We start from the raw sequence: 23,705 nt of genomic DNA on the forward strand, positions 1-23,705 counted from the left end.
ATATGTTTAGATCATATGTTTGCTTTAATTTAATCTCAGATTGTTATTCCTCCCCTACATAGTAGTTCCTGGAAGAAGAAATGATAAGAAGCGCTTCTTTTATTTTGAAGAGTTGTCGTCTTTAGAATAGAATTGTGTATAAGTCAAGGTCCTGATCTCGTCATCCAATTCATGATATGTGTGGTACCTGTACCACTGAGACCACGTAATGATTTCAAGAAGATAAAAAGGGTAGCAGAATTAAGTGTCTAAATCTGGGATATTTTGCCCTTTCATTATGTCCTACAAAGCCAAATTGAAATATATAATCCATTAGGGTAATTTATCTTCTTTTTGAATGGTTAGTCGTATACTTCAAAATGTTTTTTTTCATAGTGCCACCATTTTGTTGAATTTATAAACTATTTTTTTCCCCTTTTTAGTCACAGAAGAGAAAAGCAGAATTGGCTACTGAGAACTCTGGAAAAAAAGATGCTAAGAAAGTGAAGTCGTGAACCTGAAAACTGAATGCTAAATGAAAAACTACCACTTTCTTCTCTCCATCTACAAGTATTAATTGCCAACTTCTTTGTATTCATGGTACTCTTCCCCCAGATCCCATGGGTTAATTTTGCAAATTTTGTATACTTTACAATGTCTTTCTTTACCTAAAATGTGTAGCTTTATCTTATGCATTCCAGTATTTTTGTGTACTGTATTTTGTGAGTTTTATGTCTTCAGCAAAATTCACTCAGTCCTTGTTTTTTTGAAGCTTGTGCTGAGGTTTTAGCTTTTATATGTTTTATATGCTGCTGCTTTGAAAGAAAACCTAGATTCTATAGCTGTATTATTGTTGTTTCATATTTTAAATTTATATGGCTGTTGGAAAATAAACTGACTTAATTATTTGAAGAGAAATATACTTCACCTTTGTTTTCCCTACCCTCTCCCTTTTTTGCATAGCTACATTTAGAGTGAATGTTAAGGTTTGTATAATTGTGCCTTCATCATTGATCAGATTTTTTTCAGAGGAGTACTTAGATAGGATCAGGAGCATGACAGAACAAAAAAATCTAATTAGACTGACATCCTTGTTTGCTGTCAGCTTTAAATTGACATTTTTCTCTGAAATGTTTGGAAGGAAAGCCAGCAAATACTTACACATTTTTTTTTTTTCTTCTTTATCACTGGTTTCTGCTGGGCTTCATACATGCTTAAACACAGGGTGAGGTGTTGCTCGGAATGACCTCTAGATGAAAACTTTTTTATGCCTAATAAACTGAAGTAGTCAACTAACAGTTTCTTTAAGTAACAAACAAAATAATTAATCTTCTGGTTGGTAGGCTGCTCAGCTATGCTGCCTTGTGCTAAAAGGTCTTTGTTGCTCTAATTATCTCTGTGAACTTTCTGCTTTTACCTTTGATTCAACATGTCAGTCAGAAGCAATGGGGATATGTTATGGAGTGCTCCTTTTTAGTATTTCTATTTTAATGAAGGGATGAAAGTGTTGGATGTATGATTTTTGACTTTGCAAGAATGGCCTTTATTAAGCAGCTTCATAGTTTCTGCTCACCTTGGAGTCTCTGCCTTTCCCGGATCAGTAGAACGGTGACTGTGACATCTAATGTTTTACTTTAATCTTCTGTCTCTGATCTGGTGTTTAGTATGGACCTTGCTACAGCGACACATGCCCTCATAATGTCAAGTCTAGATTAATGCAGTGTGCTTTACATGGTACTTCCCTTGAAGACTACTTGTAAATTTCTTCTAGTGCAGTTTGCTTCCTTCTGTGGTTTGAGGTGTTTTGAGATGAAAAAACCTCTTTAAACTCTGTGTTTCATGCTTTGCATTGGCTACCTTCTTCTGTATTTGTAAAATCCAGGACTTTAAAAAAAGTTCTTGAGTCTTAGGACAGAGTTCTGCCCATATTCTGTCATTTAAAATATATTGGAATGTCTTTGATGTTTTCTGGGATTAATCTCTGTAAGCTTGATGAGTAATTTCCAGCCTTTCTTGATAATCTGTGTTTTAGGTTTGGGGCAAAACGGGTGTGATGACTTGGTTGAGCATTTTGAAAGATTAATAATTTGATTTTGTATTTTGGAATGGAGCTTTTGTTTGGGGACCAAGTTTTTAATCATTTCACTGGGCTTTTATTTGTAAGACTTGTAGTGTAAAAAAGGGCATGTTGAGATTCGCCTGATGAGTTGAGAGCTACATCTAATAAAGATGGGGCACAACTTTCGGACAGAAGGTTAGTGGTGGCTGTCAATGCATGCTTTTAAAGGCGTATGCAACCTGGATGGGATAGGTCTGCTCAGAAAAGAAGGTTGTCTTTTCAAATAATATTTTTGGTATTGGAGTAGTTGACATCCTGCTTTATCCTTGGGAGAAGGACATCCCGTATAATTATGGGCTGGAAAAAGGCTGTGCAGCTACATGTACATATATAATCACAAATCCCTGGAGCATTGCTATTAATAGAGAGAGCAAGATGCCTTATTTACATTTGCTTTCGGCTCCCATGTCACTCCGTAAGTTTATGGCCTGAAATTATAAAAACAAATAAAAAGAGGAGGGAAATAAAGGCTGGAAGAGCCAACTGATTTTTTTAATGAATTACATGGCTAGGTCTAGACCTTATTCCATTGCTCCTATTTAGCATCGGGTGAATATTTTAATGTTTTAAGTCTTGAAATAAGTGTATTCTGGTTTTGTTTATTGTAGATCAGCTTTGTTTGACTTGCATGTTTTTGTATATGCAGTTTCTCTGTGTTGCAAAGTGTATGGAAAGTCTTAAACTGGTAAGATCTCAACTTGTTCTTTTATGCAGATTTCTTGGTTTGAGTTACCACTTGAGTTAATGTTCACTTTTCTCCTCCTTCGATGACATGATATACTAGCTATATAGCAAAAGATCATGCAATCGTTCTTCCAGATATTATCCTCGTCATCAGACAGCTTCTCTGAAGAATGATAGATGCTCCCAGGAACTATCTGTTATCTCTTACAGTCTGTAGTTCCTAGTTAAACTGAATGTGCTGTTGAACAACAGTCCTTGAGAGCACTTGTACACTGTATACTAGTTCCTCAGCGTATTGAGTCTTCCCATCCATCACGTCCCACAGTGATAACTAAAGAAAATTGCTAACAGCTGCTGGTCAGGATTAAAGTAAAATGAATCTTTCTTTTCCTTTTTCGTTCTTCTAGTTGCAGATATACGCACAGTATGTGCTTAGCAGTATCTAAATGATATGCTGCTGTGACTCAAAATTAGATGGACTGAAATAAAGGAATCTTCCTACTTTTAACTACTATTTTCTTAGGTGAGGAATACTGCTTGTAAGAAATTTGTAAACACTGAATATAGTGTGATACAAAACTTCTGAAAAGTCTGGGCCTTCAGGCAATTTGATAGTTGCCAAAAAAAGTTACATGATAGAACATTTTGAAAATAATTTATTGTTTCCTTTTGAGTAGACAACTAAAATTTGATCATGTTAGCATTAGACTTGAAGAAAGAAAAAGTAGTCATCTAACACCCTTCACATATCAGGCAGTGCACGTAACATCCTGGGAGAGGTCACAACAGTTGTTGTGTTCTTTTCACATATTCATGGCTTTCAAATTATCAGTCCTTTTATTTTTGAGTTATGTTAGTGATGACGGTAAAAAAGTCACACAGCTGCCCATCTTCATTGTATTTGATTTCAATTTGTTATAATGACATAGGGAAGGAATGAAGCTTTCTCCCTGCTGGTAATATTCGACCATCTTTAGATACTGTTTGCACAAGTAGCATTACTATACTAAGATACTGAGTAAGAATTTTTTTCTTGTAGATGAGCATTGCTTGTTTGATTTAGTGCTAATGCTGGTTATGGTTTAAAAAAGATCCAGCTTTCACTCTTTGAGATCATAAGCAAGGGATACAGTATATGGAAATGAATCAATCTTTCTAAATGCCTGATGGAAGTAACTTCTGTTACGCAGCTCGTGCGGCGCCTGCGGTTCCTGCTGTGCACTGCTGTAATACAGGCGCTCTCCGTGCGTGCCTCTTCCCCAGGTTCAGTGGAGGGATTAAGTACTTTCAGTGATCACAAATTAATGCCAAAGGTAAAAAATGTGGGCCTTACTGGTTGAAAAAGCATAGGGAATTTTGCAGTCAGCAGCGGTTTATGTGAATGTAAAATGACATGGCTGGTGCAGATATTGGCACTTGTGATGTTGGAAGGGATTGATCACTGACTGGAGTTCTGATCTGGTTAAGACAGCTTGACAGTTGTTACATTTTACTTACATTTAACTGGTCCGTGTACTTAGCTTCAAGCATGTATGTAAATGCTTTGGTGGGTCACAGTTATAATGTTTGATGTGTTCTTTTTCTGAAAGAGTTTAAGTTGAACTTGGTTTGCATATTTTGAAATGTAATGCAGTCTTTCATTGCATTTGCATGGTATCCATCCTTTCATAAGAGCCTTAATAGGAGGAATATTTGCTGCCTCAAAGGTATGTCTACATTGTGTTGTTGAAAGATAACTTCTGAACTTTTTCAAATTGAGATTTGTTTCTTAAGTTGTACATATATGACAATAAAAATTAATATGAACCTGATGTCTTCTGGTAATTATATTTCTGGTACAGATGGGCCGATGTACTTGAATACTATTCAAAATAGTTTGATTTGTTTTCGTTGCTCTTGTACCTCTCATAACCTTCAGGCTATGGTAGCTGAATGTAAGGGAGGAGTGTGGCTGTTCCACATCTGCTTTCAAACTTTCTAATTTCCTGTAATCTAAAATAAAATACTAGTAGTGCCTGTATTTTTGTGACAGCCTTGCCTGTGTTGTCTCTTAGTACAGTGTAATACAATGTATATTGATCCTCTATTAAAGTATATTACTGTTTTTTCTGTTATTCCATACTTCTGGTGTGTTACTAAAATAAAACACTTTGGAGCTAAGTCTAGGAGACATAGAATGACAGGGATCAGGAATTTTGTCATTGCAGCTGTTGATTACTATAAACATGCTAGATATTCTGCTTGGAGCAGTGCATGCTGTAAATGAATGCTCAGTTTTCCACTTTTTTCTCAGGACGACTCCCTAGAAAAAAAGGAGAGACAGTAAGGAGCTCCGGAAGACCAGTTTATCCTGGCATTGGCTGGTAGCAATTCTGTCTGCTTCACAGTGACTTTTGATAGACCTCAGTCTTTTTCAGGTGAGGCACCTAGACCAGGAAGAAGGAGCTGGGAATAGAGATGTGGATCACCTTAGCTTGTCCTCAGTAGCAGGCCAAAACAATTGTTGGGTTTGCTACAAGAACTATAGTTCTTTGAGATAGCTTTGCTTAGCGCCAGGCTGAGTATGATCCCATAGCTAGTTTCTGCTTCTTACATACACTCTGTGGTGGTCTACCAGCACTAAAGTCTACTGTTTTCAAAGTTTTCTTGGAAGCAGTACCTGCCAACTCTTCTGGAGAAGATGCTCTGTTCAAACATCAGAACTTTTAATGGGAGCAGTGATCCTCCTGTCTGCAGAGCTACTCAGCTGTGGAGTTTGCAGTGGAGTTTGGTATTGCCATGTGGTGATCGTTCTCTCTATACGCATTCAGTGTTTTGGGAAGGTCAGGCTATAGACACCTTTTTCAGGGAGCAGACCTTTTTATTTCTACGTGGCAGTTTCTTGCCATAAGAAAACAGGCTGAAAAGTCATCTTCATTTATCTTCTCATTTGTTAATTAGGTGGACACTGCTGAAGGCCACAAAATCTTAAAATTCCACTCAGCAGTTTGGTAAATGGCATTCATTATGTGTCGTCTTTCTCTAGCTTAACAGGTGGATATTCCTCAGGAGACCACTTCACAATGAGAGTTTAGAGTCCAGTAAGGCTTCTGTTATTTCTCTTTCCTTAAAACTGTTGCTTTCACGTTTTCTTAAGATGGCTGCCTGAATTTATAGATACCTTGATTCTCATGTCTTTATTCCTTCAGTTTTTTTGTGGGTTTTGGTTGGGTTCTTTTGTTTGGTTTTTTGCATTTTTATTTTGCCATTTCTGCTTAGAAAAAGAAAAAAAAGTGTATTGACTACTGAGTATTTCAGATTATTAAAATAGTCCTAAGGGTGATAGTCCTTAGACTCATAAAACTGTAGTTGAGATTTTGTGAAGATAGTGCAAACTGTGTTGCACACTTGTGGCTTATGAATTTCATGGAACGTTTACAAAATTCCAAGAATATATCTGTGCTGTCAGCAGTCAGTCCTCACTTCTAAATAAATAAAAGACAGCATTTTGTTCAAGTAGTAATTCATTGCAGTTTAGGGTTCTTGATGAAGTTGGCTGTTATAAATTTGTAATAGTCATTCACCTTGGGGAACTGCCTATAAAATATTACTATCTTAGAATAAAGTCAGCAATATAGTAGATAGCCATATTGGTAAACCATAAACTTTCTTTTCATATTTATCTGTGTCAGTAATTGTTTCCTTTATGTACGTATGGGTAAAATGTTGACAACTTTGCTAATTACTGTGGGTTTTTTTTTTTTTTTTTTTTCCTTTCTGGAATACGCTTTCATTGACTAATGCTTTGTTAAATGAACTCATATTCCATGGTAGTAGGCATGATAACAGCATAGAAAAATAGAAGTTAATTTTCAGCTCTTCACTGATATTGAGTCTTAGCTTTGATTTAGTCAAAATATCTGAATAGATATTGAGTGAAATGCTCTAGTCCTCTTCTGAAAAGAATAGCTACTCATTAGAGATTGAGACACCTTTTGTAGACAAACACTTTCCTAGTTGAGTACTTTAGTATCAGCTAATTGAGGGCCTAACTCAACGCATTGGTAAATGTATTAATATCCTTGATTCAGCAGTATCAAACTAGAGCACTGCTTACCTGATTTAAGTGATGCCACTGAGCAGTTAGGTATTCCCAGCTATGTTTTCTGGGTGTTTGTGTTTGACTTAGAAGGCTGTTTCAGCTGGGTGTGGTGTAACCTGGGCGAAGGTGCGGGACGATGGCTACTTCAAGAGCCCTGATGCTGCAGGGACCTTTTAGCCTGGCTGTCGGTATGAGCATGTGTGTGTTCCCCTGCCTACTCTGCCCCATTTCCCCTCTCTTTCAGTCAACTCCTCTCAAAAAAACTCAACCTGACATGCCTTGTGCCTGTCTAGTTTCTTCTCCGGGTGGCAGGAGAAGCCTTCTGGGCCAGTGGCTGCCCCCTCTGTCTTGAGGTGACACTTGTGCTTGGTCCTGGAGCTGAACAAGGCTCTTCATGGGCTTGGAAACCTTGAGCGTCCCATAGGATTTCAAATATTAGTATTTTCATTCAGTACCCTGGCACAAAGGAGGCCGTTGCTTGTCTGGTCTTCCCTTCTGCCCTGCAGCCCGTGTGAGGCCGCCATTGGTTGCGCACGTCTCTGGCTGGGGGTTACAAACCCTCCTCGGAGGCACCCGTCGCTCTCCCCTCTGGTGACCTCCCTGGACACCGAGTCGGGCCAGTCCTGGAGCCTGACACCAAGCTGTGCCGCTGCATGCTGAACTGTGCTTACAAGGTGGAAAATGGAGAAGAGACAAGAAGTTGCAAGTCATTACTGTAACCTGCTTTAAATATTGGTTGGTATTTGGATAGAATAGTGGTCAAGTCCCTGTAAGAAGCAGGAAGATGCACAGGTATGCGTGATGCGCTTAATAAAAATGCAGCTCTTTGTTGAGAGGAAGCCTTTGCTTCTAGGCCTTATTTCAAGTCCTGCTGGGTCAGTTGACATCATTGATATTTTCATGAGGAGGCCCCTTGGAAACCTGTCCAAATTAACAGATTGGGTGTTTTGGCGCAACTCCCGGTTATTGTGCAAACGCTGCTCTCGCGGCAGGCTTCTCCTCTGACATTTGAAACGCAGAGGGAAAAGGTTGAATCTTGGAAACAATTGCCCATGCCAGGCTGGGGTGAGAGCAGGGCTGGGAAACTCTGTAATTAACTGGAGAATGATGGCTAAATCTACCTATTTTTATTGGTAGTTAACCGAAATTTAAAGTAAAGCCACTGTAATTTGCTGCCGAGTGAGCAGAGTTACCACCGAGGGCACTGGAGCTGTGCGTGTGCTCAGGATGGAGCGTAGCTTGTGGAGGCAGCATTAGGCTTTTCTCCTCTCTTGCCTTCCCTGTTTGCAGTGCGCTCGTGCTTTTACCTGTTTGGATCGCAGGGGCTGGTGGTGGATCTGAAAGGAGGAAATCTGAGGATGGAGCTGCTCCCTTTGCCTGTGGATGAGGCCGGTGGTGTGGCAATGCTGAGGTGCTCTCTGCAATTGCTTAGGTTTTGTCCAGCTGTTTCCTCAGAGTTTGCCATTTGTTACCAAACGTACCTGCAAAGCTCTTGGCTGGCTGGATAGTTACCACACAAGAGGTGATTTGGGTAGGTCTTCCTGTCCAAAAATTGCATTATGTTCAACTTAAAAGGCCTCCATCAAAGTTTAAACTAAGTTATTAGCTGATGTGGCACTCCGTGCAATACTCTGAGCAGCTCTGAGCCAGCGTGCAAGAATTGTGCTGACTGTATTCGCGTACATTTGATTGCTGCTTGAAGGCAGGCCTCTCTGCACCACAAAAAGCAAGATCACACTGTGCCACAGGATTTTGCTTCAGTGACTTACTATTAAAATTATGTTGCTGGAACTTTAAATAAATAAATAAATACTGCCCTTTCAAAACAAAATGTTTCAGCATTACTTTATAGCTTCTGTAGGTATGTATCTCTGAAATAATTTTACTTATTTACGCTATAAAGTGATTTTACTACATGCTGAAATTCACCTTTCCATGATTCACATTGCTTGAATGCACATGTGGAAGAGGTAAGAAAAATTTCTTTTGCTTAAACGTCAGCCCTGGAGACTCAACAATTTCTTTCCATATTCAAAAAGAAATTTAATTGTAGCTTTTTGTGATACTCATTGATAATTAATTGCTCCATGCACTGCATCTTATTATTCCATGGGCCTGAAGATTTTCTGTTGGAAACAAAAGGAAAATCGATTTTAACAAATTCAGTTGTTGCCTTCTTATTAGGTTATGGTACTCAATGTAAATGTTTTGAATTTGTCATCGATCAATAGGTACAATTATTGATTTGGGATGTATGAGGTAAAAAGTGAATAAATAAGTTTTTGTCTTTGTTTTTATAACATGAAAACATGTCAAAGTTTATTGAGCTGCAAGTTACTTTGTAGTGAACCTGAGGCAGAATCAGAAACACAAGAATAATGTTAGTCTATTTATTTCTTGGATGCTGATAGGATTTTCTTAAAATGCTGACTGACAGACGTCCTGTTTTAGAAGTTTATTTGGAAACCCGGGTTGTAAGGATTTGCTGTCTGATCACAGGTCCTGATGCCCATCTGATCTTCTGTGGGACTGGTTGAACAGTGGGAAGTTATCTTGCGTACAATCCTTTTAATTGTGGTTTTGTGCCTTTTGTGTAAATTTGCTCAATTACAGGTGCTGGTAGAGCCATGACCATGCTGTGCTGATTCAGTAGTTCAGGGCCAGCTTCAGGCTTTCGCTCACCTTATGGACAATGATATCTCGACTTGATGTTGGCTGAAGGAGATGACTATTTCCACAATCCCTTAAAATGCCGTAGCTGTGAGACTGGGAAAGTCAAGTAGCAGTGGAGACTGTTGAAGGTAAGCTATTGGCCTCACTCTGTAGTGCAAATACCTTTCTGCCACTGGTGGTGGAGAGCAGCCAGCCGCCCATCAGAAGTACGAGGGTATCCTTGCCGTCACCTGTGGCTCCTACCAGGTGGAGGGAATGACCCTCATGTGCCAACAGGTGAGCATGGTGTATTTCTTTCCATGGATCCTTACAAATAGCAGCTGGATGGTTGAGTAAGAAATCAGCCAAAACCAACTGAAAAACAGAATATGGTTGCATAATCATTTTTTCTGATATTAAAAGTCCTGTATGCTGTGGCAGAGCTTGTTCTCTTCTGATAGTGTTTCATTTAAATAATAGAGCTGATTTGAATTGGAAAGACAGGCATAATGGTTTTATGAGGAGACTGAAACTCTGGCAGGAGGTAGAACACAGACAGCAATTTGATTGCTGTAAGGTGGTTTGTAGTATCCTGTGCATTGGTAATTTTTTTATTTTCCTACTGCAGAGCTACCTCCAACCCTAATGGTCTTTCTGTATTGACCAATTGCCACAGTCGCTTTATGTTTAAAACTAACAATGTTGATTCTGCTTCTCTGATAATGTGTACTGAATGTGTCTACTAAGGACTCTCTAAAGTCAGATGTTACCTAAAGCAGGGTGTTGCTGACTCTATTTTTATACTGATCCCTGTAGTTCTGCGTCAGATGCTTTGCTGCATGTTGCCCACCATTTCATTTTTACCATTTGCAGAGCCCCATGACCATTCGTGTGCTTTGTGTACAAAGTAAAGAGTGTTCGAGGCTTACCTTAATCTTAGGTGCAGAGGCAGAAAACAGGAATAACGGGCAATAATTCACTGTGAACAGGAGCACAATGCTACCGAGTTGTAGTAGGCGGGGAAAAAAAATGAGTTAGTAAATAGCATCTTATGCATGGCTATTTTCTGAGATACAAAACTCTTTGGAAAATTATGTATGGTGGTATTCAAGTGGCCTAAAGTCCACCTGATCTACTTAATATTTACCTTTAGCTCGCTCCGTAGATCTGTCTTTTGAATATTGTACATAGGCTGACTGCGTCACTCTTCAGAAATCGGCATCTTTTCTGCACAAAGGGCTCCATGCAGTGTTGAATGTAGTCTGTCTTGAAGCGGTCAGAAAGTCTTCATCAGTTGGAGGAAACTAAAAGTAATATGGAGCTAATAACACCTATTAGCAATTAGAAATTAGTCTTGTCTTTTTCCTGGATTGGAATTAAACCACTGCACTCTAAGTTATTCCAAGAGTTTTGAGTGGATGTGGTATTCCTTGCTCAAAACTAGATGTTCATGGTCTGGACTGGATGAAGCAACGTGAGTCACCTGCCATTCAGAGCCTGCCTGTGCGTGCCAAGGTGCAGGAGAGCTGAGGAGAGGGTCTGCTTTGTAATCAGTGCAGCAGGATGAGTTTGTGTTGAAGCACAGCTTTGCTAAGACTGTGTTAGTGGATTATGTACCCATTTTTTTCTGTGTTGTTTTTGGATGAAGGAAGGTGCTTATAACCTGAGATCAGCAGCATTGCCAGCTTGCCTACATACATAATTTATTTTTGATTTAAAGAGCTTTGAGACATTCATTTGAGGGTTGCTATAGAAATTATTGTTCTCACTGGGAATTAGCTATAGTAATAAAAGTTGAGAAAATACAATATTTTTACTGCTTTCATGGATTTGGGCCACTGCTTTTAAAAATAGAGGGGGGGGAAAAAACCCAAAGAGAAGAGTTGATTGAGGACATAGTACCCTTGATCAAACGGAGGCAGAGCCCGGCTGGCAGGAAACCTATTAAAATAAAAGACAAAATAAGATAGTTTTGTCAGATGGGGACCACATTCCTGTTGGAGATCAGAGGATTCACATCAATCACAGCAGCAGTAACTGCAGGTTGTACGTAGTAGGGCCTGTGCAAAGACTAGAGTGTGTGTCTCTCTCTTGTATAGATAGAAACAGATACAGATATCTTGTCAAAGAGTCAGTGGTATCAGAAGAAAAAGTGTATGTGAACTGATCTATAAAAGCTTGGTAGATGTTTTACCTGTCGAAGCAAAGTTGAGGAGGTATCTCTAAGGTTTGCTGTATTTTCCGAATGGAAAAATGAAGACAACATCCTCTTCCAGTTTATTAGTCACCTAATGGTCCTCAAAAGAAAAAGACCACACTTAGCTTTTCTTGAATGTTGTGTGTTTTTTTTTTCCTGCAGTTTGACTGCAGCAAAACTATGACATTTATCTGTTCAGAGTTATTTGATGTTGTTGCCAAAGGGACTGTTGGCCTTCTCTGGAAGGCTTTTGGTACTACTTGGCCTCCTTTATTTCCTTCACTGTACTGTGTTGTGGCTGAGACCATCTTTTGTACCTTCCGTGCAGTGTCTACTGCCCTGGCCAGGATCTGGACTGGTTCCTTGACTGTATTTCAAACGGCCCCAAAAGCTAAACAATTCTTCTGTATTGCAAGCACTTCTCTTTTAATGGGCATGTTCTGTCCATCATTTATATTTGTTGAACACAGAATTTTGTACTCTGGGTACTACTCTACCTCAACATTTCTGCTTTTGACAGCAAGAAAAATGTTGATAAAATTAAGCAGAGTTTGTCAAGGGGCTTCACAGGTGTTCCCAGGATGCCTTTGTTTTGCATATTCATATAACTCAGACTATGCAAAAAAGCTAATGTTTATGCCTGTGTAGCTCTTTGATATGTGTGTTTTGCAGAGTCTCCCCTGCCAACCCACAGAAACTGAATTACTGTAGCCCACAGCACAAAGCTGTGGCTTTCTAACTTCAAACAATAGCTGCTTGTGTTCCTAGTTATGGGGCAGTCAGATTTCTGCTTGAATTCTGTGCTGCACAAAAAGCAGGTATCACCTCTGCTCCTCAGTAGTAATGGCTGGCAATCATTTCTCATTGATTTCGTCAGAACGAAATAAAAATCAGTGGTTTGGAATTAAAGTGATTCTCAAAACCCAAGACTCCCTGGGGAAGTCCTTGGCCGCTGTGGCAGGTCTTTATTATCCTACCACTGCCAGTGGTGGTTGCATGCAGTCTCCTGCCACTGGGGATACTCTTAGTTGACTCAAGAGTGTTGAGCAGAACTCCACAGTGGACCCAAGACTTAATTTTACTTTTAAATATGATGAGGCAGTCCAGCCTACTTTGCCTGTGCTCACTGCTGATGGACTTGTACCTAGGTTCCCTGAAAGTGTGGATACAGACAGATATCAACAGTGGATTGGATTTTCTCTTCTTTCCAATAGTTCCTTTGATCAAATTCAGCAGAATTTCTCTGGTGGTGGCTGTAGAGAATTGAGCTTGTTGTGTCTGGATATTATCCCAAGATTGATGTGGAACTGATAGTTCCTTTTCCAAGTGTGAGGTCTCACTCACACCTGAGTTGGGTAAAAACACATAGAAGTGACAGAGAACAGCTGTGTTCACATGCGATAGACTTGTGCAGTCACGGCAATGGCAAGAAACTCCGTAAGACTGGAATTGGTGTAATTGCAACTTGTTGGAGTGCTTGCAAGGTCCCTGGTTGTGCCTGCAGGATTTGTACGGTGCTGAGGCAAGGCTGGAGAGCAGCAGCATGGTCCTTTGAAAAGCAGTGCAGGGCTGCGAGCTGGGACACTGCCATGCGTTTCTAGCTCTCCTCTGTGACCGCAACAAGCTCCTTCCTTTGCAGACTCTCTGCTCTTTCTCTCTTCTGCTAAGGTCTCTTTATGCTGTGTATTTCCTTTAGGGTTAGGATGGATATTTATCTCTATGTTACAGTAGTGCTGAGCAAAGTGGGCTACGATCTTGGTGAGGGTCTCTAGCTGCTGCTGTAATAAGATTCAGTGTTTACAGCGCTTTCTAATTCATGTCTGTTCTGAGTAGTTCAGAGTATCAGGGCCTTAGCTACATATAAAAATAAATAATTGATTTGCTTCCTATTGAATAAACGACATGCCGGTGGAATGATTAATGAATAAGAAATCCCGAGCATCACTGGCACACAAATGGGAATCATCATTCCCTTAAATTTTTTTCTAGTTGGGTTTAACTGTCCGTTGGGAATTACAGTTTCACTAATTTAACAAAACTGCCTCATAAATAACTCATCATTTTTTATAAATGTCGGTTAAAGAAATCTGTATTGAAGTACTGAGAAATGACACTTGTAGAAGAAACACTGCTGCAAATAATGGGAAAATTGCAGATGTATTTTATACCTCTTCTGAAAATCAAAAGGTCTCATAAATACAGTCTGTAAAAGTGTCTGTGGAAGAGTTAACATAACTGTACAAGCAATAAGCCTGACCTTTCAGTGTAATTTATTTTAGATTTGCTCAATCCTTTTTTATTAAAACTAGCACATCTGAAGCAGAATTAAATCCTATTATACCGGCTCTGTGATTGTATCAATTTTTCTCTGCCATGGCACACTTTATTAAAAATTACTTTGTTTCATATTGGCTAACACAATCAGGGGAGTAAATGAGGTTTTGTGGTCTTTGGTAAAGAAAGGAGCATGTGGTTTCTATCCTGGATAGCAGTGTAAATTTACCGTGAGTTTCAGCCCTGCAACAGTCAGGTCAGGTATTTCCTCTGTGGCGGTAAGACACAGGTCCCCATCCTGTCCCAGTGTCTGTACTGGTCCATGGACTGGGTTACACACGGGCAGCTGCATTACGTGTTTGTGCCTTCTTGTTAGCAAAAGTATTCCTATGAACTAGATACCAAATCCTCAGAGAAGCTATTTATATCGGATGAGGAGCTTTGAAATGAAAAATTTACTTCTCGGTTCCATGTGGCAGATTCACCATACATCTCAACCTCACAAAAACAAAGGTGTACTTAAGTCAGGCTAAAATTGCACAAATTATATCTTGGTTACACAGCTTGAGGTCATTCTCATTGGCTGGAACTTAAGCCTATTCCTCAACTTAAAATCCAAGTAAGCTAACTTTTCACTAGTTATGCAGAAGTTAAAAGCAGTGCATCCATCTGTAAAGTCTTAGATTCTGTAGCGTCCCTATTAATACGAATCTGGGATTGATAGGAAGAGTTGGTTTTGGTCTGGTAACACAGGTACTTGCACCAGCATTGGTGCCCCAGGACCGCTGTGGCAGCGCCAGCGGTGCACTGATACAGAACGGTGCATAGTGGGGGAGCTCAGCCCATGCTGAACATCCCCAGCACAGGGGTTTTCCTGATCTCCTGGGCTCGATTTGATGTGCTATCAAGGCTTCTGGACTCTCTTCACTATTACTTCTGTGATAGAAAAAGAATTATTCTAAAGAAAGAAATTGTAAGGCGACGTAGCTTTTCTGTGACTGGAAAATACGTGCAGTTAATGAAGAGGGAAAGAGCCCAAGTGTACCTGCCCTTAAAAGAAACCACTTAAAGCTAAACGTAGGTCTGAAGAACTTGGCATAATGCAGGGCACATGTCTGTACATGAAGATTCTTACCTCCGGTTTTTGTGGGGCTTTGTGTGGCTGGTACGACTGTTTGGAGGTCCATCAGCTCCCAGAAATACAGAGCTGGCAGGCTGGTGTCCTTGTTAGCACTGCGGATACACACGGGAGGGATCAGCTGTGCTGCTTACGTTCATAGCAGGTTTGCAGTTCTGTTTTGCACCTATCCTGAGCACAGTATCTCTGAGACACGAGCAATGTTCTTACGCCTTTTAGTAGCCAAAGAAATCAAGGTTTTATGGGCTTATATCCATTCAAATGGGAAATGGGTGGTGGGACAAGGAATGCAGAGTTTTGTAGTGCTGCATTGAGCCTCCTTCTGGCAGCCCAGAAGCTCTCTAAAAGCTCTTGCGCTTTTTCTGGCTCTTTACTCAGGATCATCTGATGATATTTCTATATATGTTGGGCTTTCTTCCTCTTTTCCCACTATCTTGCTGGCTTGTCTTTGTTCCTGCCTCCTACATACTCCTGTGTTCCAACGCAAAATCACCAGTTACCACCAGCGGAGCCTTCTGTTTAGTGTTTCTGCTCCCTGAACTGACTTGGATACACCTTTGCTCTGAACAAGGATGTGCTCATAGGTATCCCCTGCCTGTGTTTCATCCCCCTCTTGTCTTTTAGTGGCGCCTGTTTTTCATGCGGACTGTTGGTGTTTGCTCTGGAAGCCAGTAGTTATTGAAGTGCTACTGTATTTGCTACCCTTGTGTGGATTTTAGCTGGTTGTTTTTCCCCTCAATTTCTTGCAGTGCAGAGTTGGCTTGGATTGCAAGAAGGGGATTTAGATGGAGCCAAGTATTTTTTCAGGTTTAAAGCCTGTCCAGTGCTTTTTAACTGACCAAGATCTACAGCGCTTTGGAGTATTTACTGCCTCTATTTAATGGGCTGTTTACAATTTCAGTACTGGCCCCAGTAGCCTTGCTGAGCATATTTCCATGCTTATGACATGTTTACAGTGAATAATAAGAACTGACACATTTTGTGTGTACAGGTTAATGCCCTCAAATCAGGTGCTATAAATTGTTATGGGTGGGTAGCTGGGGCAAGAACCTTTTCCCCATCTGCTGTTTGTTTTACATAGCATTACAGCAAGATCTGGCAAACGTGAGAGTTTATTTTTTGCTTCCTCTACTCACTGCAGGCAAAATGCAATGTTGCCTTTCTCTTCCCCTCTCCCATGTCACGTGCATAGATTGGGGGAAGAGGCATGGCTGGAGCTATCCTGAAAGGATGCACTTTGTAGGAGAAAACGATCAGAATAGCCTCAGAGCAGCTCTTGGTTCTTTGAAGATCACGCTGGTATCTGCTTCTTGGGTTTAGGAGGCCCCAAAGCTGCGAGCATGCAGCAGCCTCTCTGCCTTCCCTCTCCAGTGCGTTCCCTTCCCCGCGGTTCTCGGTGTCTGGCTGCAATGCTTTTATTGGTAAGGTCCAATTTTATTGCAATGCTGTGATATTGGCAAGGTCCTCAGAGCAGCCTTCATGAGAGCAGTAGTCTTCTCCCCAAGACGAAGTGTCTCAAGTTGGACTTGGTGATCTCAGAGGTCCTTTCCAACCTTAACGATTCTATGATTCTGTAAGTTCTGCCCTTAAAAACAGTTTTCCAATTTGGAAAATCTCAAGTAGCCTTCTGCCTTTAAAATACAGTGTGTTATCTCACAGGAGTAAAAGTGACTTAATATGCATATCAGGTACAGAATGAGGCCTCTGGGCAGTGTTATTGGTGGTGTGGGACTACATGAAGGAAAAACGGCTTATTGCTTATTTCCATCTGCCCACAGCTGACCTTTCCAGGTGCAATGTGTTTTGTCTGGTGCATCTGGAAATGCTCCAAAACTGCAGTCTCCTAGGCTTTGGGACTGTACATTATTTCTTTAGAGAAACCCAAATACCTGCAAATAGGAAAAAAGGAGAAACTTTTAGAGGGGAATAGCCTATTCACCACTGAATCAGATCTTAGTTTCTAACAGATGCTGTTGGGCTATAAATGCTGCCTGGAATGCTCACTTAGAACAAATCTAATTCTGGTGACAAGTAATGATCTGATAAGCACCCATGCCATGAAATCCTCTGTTTTGTTACTGCACGACTGTATTACAGCCAGCTCAAGAGCAGACTTTCCTTTACGGAGAGGAAACTCTCAGGAAGCTTGAGGGTTTGCTGCTCACTACGCTTGCCCAGTCCTTGGCCTCACCACGAAGACACTCAGTAGTGTTACTTGGAGTGAAGGCACAACCACAAAACTCATTTCACATGGACCATTGAACAACCATTAGACATCAAAAATTTTCAGTCCCTACTCCCAGATGGAATTTGAACCAGTGACCTGGAGGTGAAATGCACTGCTGCAATCCTCTGGAGCCTGCAGTGTTTGTGTTCATCCTGCAGATGAACATTTTTTTCTGTATCAAAAAGCAAATTAATCTGTCACTGAGACTAATCCTGTTTGTCTCAGAAGTAAACATAATTTTCAAATGTAGAGGGACTATTTTTACATTCTGAGTTTCAAATGTCAAAAATTTTTTGCATCTATTTGGTTATGATTTTCTCTATGAAAAGTCAAGCAGGTGCTTTTGACCTAGATGATTTTTATATGAGTAAAAAGGTGTGGACAATAGTAATTCCCTCTGATAATGTAGGAGCCTTTCACTTCTAATAGGCAACTTTTTCTTTCTAATTTAGAGGTGGAACAGACAGAAAACAGTTTTGCCCATAAATGCCACAGGCCCTTTTACATTTTTGAAGTTTCTGGTAGTTATGCCAGCAGGTGGACCCAACTGTCATCCCGATCGCTGTGGGCTTTGCTTCTCTTTCAGAATCCAGTCTCCTCTTTCCAGCCAGGGAAGACTTGGAGAGGCGAACAATTAGAGAGGCAGCTGCAAAACTGCAAAAGTCTTTCTATTATGCCAAAAAGCCTGACAGTTTCCAGCTTTTTTTGAACTGTTGGCACTCCAGTAAGGTAAATGTAGACACGTTGGTTTACTACATCGGTAGATTTGGTCTTATACTGGTAAGACTCCACAAATGATCTGCTTGGCTACCTTGTGTGGTACAGGGTCTGTGGCTGAGGAACCTGATCTTGTGAACGCAGCCCAGTTTCAATGCACTTTTCTGAGTGGAATATTAGACAGTGGCTCACTGCGAAAGGAGCCCATCTTCTGATGTCTCTGGGCAATATAGGATAAAGAAGCTGTTTGTATTCCTGTAGTTTATATCAAATGCCAATGATGACATGTGCATAAAAATAATTAGTTAAATAAATACTCAGGTGTTGATGGTCTGGCAGGAGGATAGCCAAGGGAGTTATCTGTATGCAAAAGGACAGTTTAAGTTGAGAGCATCTACAGGGATGATCAATGCCATATCTACCATTACCATTGATTTAGGCATAATTAGTTTGGATGAAGACAAAGGCTGTAATCAAAAACAATAAATTGAAGCATAGCAGCTAATTCAACAGGCAGAAGCCTCCGTCAAAGATGTTTGAGGAAGGTGTTTTGATCCTCCTGCAGTGATGATGTGACTTGATGCGTTGGCTCTGGCTGGTTTGCACTGCGGTTGGGCACCCACACTGTGCTACAAGAAAACTATCCTGACTCTTCTAGGACAGCACTAACCAGCTTGTTTGTGGTGTTATATTTTGAGAGCTCTGCATTAGAACAACCTTTCTGACCTCTGTTACTGTGTTAGGGATTTCATGCGTTTCCTTTATAACCCATTTTAAGATTGGCTTTGGTTTTTGGATCTGCTACTAGTTTTTAAAGTCTCATATAGCTACTCCCTGTTCTGAGCTTTTGTAGCTGGATCAGAACCTCAATTTCTTGGTATTGCCCTTTTGTCGGTACCTAGTCTGAAACTCTTTCCCCTTACCTGATGGCTTTCTTTGAACTCTCTTCCCCACTTGCCCTGCAGCTTGTTTGTCATCTGTAAAGTGAAGCCCTATGTAGTCATGTGGTACCCTAATTCCCTGGAGAATGTGTGGGGCAGGTCCAGGTTCACAGATGATGTGTGTTATAGACTCAGCTGCAGTGAATTCCCAGACTTTATTCTTTCTCATGCTATAGCAGCTTATGTATTTAGTAACAGAGCTCTCCAGTTCATAACTTCTGCATTAGCCACAGTGCTGGTTATCCCACTAACGTTTTGCTTGTCTGTTAAGCACCCAGTGTGGTACCCTGCTGTAGCTGGCTCTGTAGGGTGCCAAGCAACCTTACAGCTGGTAAATCAGCACCTGCTCTCTTATTTTTGGGGTGGGGGTAAAATCACCATAGATAAAGCATAGGAGAGTTGACTGTTGACTGTGGACTGATGCCCTTTCCTTATCAGGAGCTCCACTGCGGTGAGGAGGGCGCAGCCCCACGTACCACCTCTCTGAAGAGACGGCTGTGGCGAACTGACGCCACTTGCGCAGTGGCACATCATTCTCGTCTGCCTCCTGATGGACACTGCTGCAAACTGTGAGCAGTCCGGGGAAGCAACATGAAGCAACATTTTACACCTATGTACAATTTGTGGGCATGATGCGTGTTTGCAGGGGAGGAAGGAACTAACAATATGCTAGAAAATTGAGTGGGACTAAAAGGAATTTGAGAATTAGAGGGAAGAAGCAGTTGCAAACAAATCTGTTCCAAGGTGAGTGTGATCTTCCACTCTAACCATCTTCACTCTGCTTGGGGCTGTGGTTTTACTTGAATTTGCCAGCATTTTCCATATTTTTCCACAATGAGTTGCTGACCCTGCTCTTGATAGCAAACATACTAAGCAAACGGCCCACTGCCTTCTGCTGAGCTGTATCAGCTTTTCCTGGTTGAAGACCTGCCCCTGTGCTCTGGTTTTGGTCGGTTCAGGGGACAGGCTGACTACCTGCCGGTTGGCTGACTTGGGAGGTTCAGGAACCCCCCTCTCGGGGTAGATCCAGCGTTCAAGCAACAGCAGGGGAATATGTGGATGATCCACACTTTCGCCATCAGCCAATAAATGTGTCAGATGAGTAACAAGTGTATTGAAAAAGTGTCCTTGAATACACTGGCAGGATGCCTTTCTGCTAGGGTCCTCTGGGAACAGCACACTGGGCTGCCAAAACCAACGCAGGCACTGTGGAAAATAGTAAACGGGGATCGAAAGTGGCCAGAGGTGTGAGAGCACTTCCCAACTGGACAGCCTTAGCTCCCCAGACAATCCAGCTCTGTGCATGAATGGAAGCAAGTAGTTTCCACCCTTTCTACTGAGGTTATTTCTTCACATAATAGAAGGTCACCAATTGATTTCTGGCTGATCAGCAGAACCACTTCCAGGCTGCATAAATTGAATGTGGCCTTTTATTCTTTTGTGTGGCTACTCCTTCCAAGGGGCACCTCTTTATTGCTGGAGAATACCATGGAGACAGCACTGCTCCAAGCAAAGGGGAGGAGGAGTACATATGCAGATAATCTGCCTGGGATTTAGATAGCAAGAGACCAGAGAAGGTTGTTTAGAGTCTGGCCTGGTAAATGAATTTAATCTCTATAAACTCTTGGTCAGGAGCCGGTTCCTCAGATACCAAGTGTCAATGTAATTCACTGGTATCAGGATGGATTTATGCTGATAGAGGAGCTGGCTCATATGTATTTCCTTTTCAATTTCCATTTTGCTGTTTTCCATTTCTGGGAAATGAATTAAGCAGAACTAAGGCCACTTAGGGAAAGTGTCCGTATGAGGCTGGAGGAAAATCTAGCTGGGCAAATCTGCTCGTTCAATTTCATAGCTGTGCTGAATTTGAATTGTGTCTTTCAAATGTCTGTTTAAACAAGCTGTGGGGGTAGGCTGGAGGAGCGGGGCAGAGGGAAACTGGCTTTGCCCCCCTGCTGGCATCCCCTTTTGCACCGTGCATGTGGCCTCAACCAGGCACTGGATGGTAGTGCCACATTTACTGAGAAATCATCTGTCCCCTGACTGAAAGGGAAATAAGGGGTTGATGCTGTCCTCACACATGGGTCAAGGTTTTCAAAATCAGTATTAAAAGCCAACCAGTCGTGGTTGTGAGGGGAAGAGACAACACAGGAGTAGGAATTTGCTTCCCAAGGCCTGGAAGACATTTTGATTCCTATCGAGACCGAAGTGGTCTCAGGAAGGCTGTGCCCAGTGCTGCTGCTTTGCCTTTTCCCTATGTATTGCAGCTGGCACCATATTCCCATAAAGCCATTACTTCTGAGGGGAACGAAGAGTTAAAGTTTTAAAAAGCAAAGATTCTAGGAAATGCAAACAATGTGGTTTATAGTAAGAAAGTATAAATTAACTAAGGAGAAGAAAATAGCATGTTGAAAACAGATTAGTAAGGAGTGTGCCTGTGGATGCCTGGATAGCTTTACCAACTAGTCAATTAGAGCCAATTATCATCCTTAAACTCCTAGCACCGTGTTTAGTATGCTTGCAGTGCGTCCAATTTAGCTTGCACTGTTTCATAGGCTTACAATTTTCTCTCTCTGTCTGAAATGATCTAGCTGGAGACACCAGGAAAGTGCCAAGCATTAAGTATATAACAATTGTAATTCTTTTGACTGAAACCTGATTTGATTCAGTTGAAAATGACTTTAGTGTATTGGATTTACGGTTCATTTAACAAGTGCTGTAGATGTCAATACATTAGTGTAAACCTGATGCAGGTAGTAATTTGGTTTCTAATGAGGTTCCCCAGCAGTATCCAACTATGAAAAATGGGACATTCTTCAGTGGAGCACAAAGTGTACCTGCCTGATCACAGATATTGTCTGGGGCCCTGCCACTTAACGTCCTGGGAACGGTGTGGCGTTGTCTTGCAATGGGCTTTAAAAGTGCCTCGAGCTGATAAAACGTGAGAAGCACAGATTGGGAAGAATAAAAGATTGCTTTTTAGAAGTTTTGTTTTAATTATAGATTTAAATTACAACTTTATCTCTGATAGTCTTAATTGTGCAGTTGTTGCAGATGCAAAATTTCAGCCAGATTTAATGGAGCTGCAGCAGCTGAGATCAAAAGAAACCTTTAATTTTTATCGGGCTGCATGATCAGACCTTCTTACCTCCCCACTGCCTGCAAAATGTTTCACTGAATGATCCTTCTGGTGAAGGATCAATTTTGTTGTATGCTCATGGGCTATGATGGAAAGAGGAGCAGTGCAGAGAAGGCAGTGATGTCCCCCTGTCCCTTGACCCACCTCTTCCCTCTCTGGACATGAGACAAGTTCCAGAAGAGCAGCTGTGGAAGATGTAGGCGAGGGCGAGATGTGACACTGGGTGGAGGACAATATGGTATAGAGGACAAAGTACTCGTATGGGCATTTGCCTCACCTGAGAAGGGAGATGTGGTTTTGGAGAGGCGCTTGCCCATGACGTGTGTGTTTTCCAAGGCTTTAGCTCTGGCCCTCGGGTGGCTGTGGGGTCCCTCCTCAGGCACCAACGCTCGGCTTTGCTGCCATGTCCAGGAAGTTTCCAGAGTTGTGGGGCTCCATGCAGGCGCCCTTCCAAGTCATTTTCCCCTTCCAGGGCGATGTGTGCAGCCAAAAGTGTGTCAGGTCCCACAGTAGCTCTCGGAGGCCTTTTCCCTGTGGAAAAGGCCCTCCCAGGCTGCTGGGCAGCTCACAGGGCCACTACCCTTCAGCACAACTTTTGTGCTCACAAAATATTTTTAAATTTTTATATGCCAGAGCCCAGCAGGTAGCTTTTGTTTCAGTGTTAAGCTTATTTCCACAGGTTGAGACATTACTGATCAATACGAGGGTATATGAGAGCCTGACCTCAGCAGACTGCATTGGTGTGATTAAGGGTACAGAAGATATGTTCAGTCCTACATAAAGCAGCCTTGCACTGTCTCTCGATTCACTTCACGTCTCAGCTGGAAATACAACTCCTTTCTCTCCTCTGTACTTCTTAATTTCCTTCCTTTGCTGTTATTTAGCTGCTAAGTGCTACGTGCTGCAGTAGATAATGGAAGAAGCTGTTCAGAATGAAATGGCGTGGCATTTTATGCCCTTTTGTAAACTATATAAAATAAAGATGAACTTCTCTGCTTGTTCCAGACAAGGCACACCTTGCTGCAGGGTGTTGGCTCTCGTATTTTCCACTGGATCGTGGCTGACTCCAGATGGCAGCGAGCTGGGAGCACTGCTCACCACAGCCTGTACATAGAGATCAGCACCTGTGGGGCTGCTTGCCCCCAGTCACGATTAAAAATGTCTCTGTGGGGCTTATCTCCAGAGGAAGGGAAAACATAGTGAACTGAATTCACTTACAGCACAGAGGTGTCTCTGGGGTGATGTGAGTGCTCAGTACTGCAGCCTCTGTAAAGACACTACAGTCTGCAAATGCTGCTCTAGATGGGAGCCTTTAAGAACGTTATTCCAAAGTAGCTTTTAAACCAAATGATCGAATTCTGGGTAGACTTGTTTCTTCAGAATTTAAGTGACTAAAATTTCAGTAAACTTAGTTTTCCCTTGGAAATTAATAAACCTCAATTGAATTAAGGGTACTTTAATTCTGAGTGAGAGTGTTCATAACAAGGACTTAATGCAGTTTAACCGAGCCTTTCAATTTGTATTTGTAGATCTCCCGAGCTTCCTTAAGGGTGCCCT

The 23,705-nt window shown here is 41.5% G+C and overlaps 2 protein-coding genes across 4 annotated transcripts in view; both read left to right on the forward strand.

Annotated features, from left to right (window-relative positions):
- The window catches only part of SMARCA1 (SNF2 related chromatin remodeling ATPase 1), a 38,099-nt gene extending 33,506 nt beyond the window's left edge, over positions 1 to 4,593 (forward strand). For all 3 annotated transcript variants that reach the window (XM_087748539.1, XM_087748540.1, XM_087748547.1), the window contains one exon: positions 423 to 4,593. In XM_087748539.1, coding sequence (XP_087604665.1) covers positions 423 to 494 — 72 coding nt within the window. In that variant the 3' untranslated portion in view covers positions 495 to 4,593. The remainder of the gene's footprint in view (positions 1 to 422) is intronic.
- Positions 4,594 to 9,490: 4,897 nt separating this feature from the next.
- The window catches only part of LOC148056661 (uncharacterized), a 39,237-nt gene continuing 25,022 nt past the window's right edge, over positions 9,491 to 23,705 (forward strand). Inside the window, exons 1-2 of the mRNA XM_087748204.1 lie at positions 9,491 to 9,664; positions 19,448 to 19,753. The gene's annotated coding sequence lies outside the window, so the exon portion shown is untranslated. The remainder of the gene's footprint in view (positions 9,665 to 19,447; positions 19,754 to 23,705) is intronic.

Source organism: Nipponia nippon, unplaced genomic scaffold, assembly GCF_047370975.1.
Source record: "Nipponia nippon isolate SJK-2023a ecotype South Korea unplaced genomic scaffold, ASM4737097v1 scaffold_12, whole genome shotgun sequence".
In the NCBI taxonomy this organism is placed as follows: Eukaryota; Metazoa; Chordata; class Aves; order Pelecaniformes; family Threskiornithidae; genus Nipponia; species Nipponia nippon.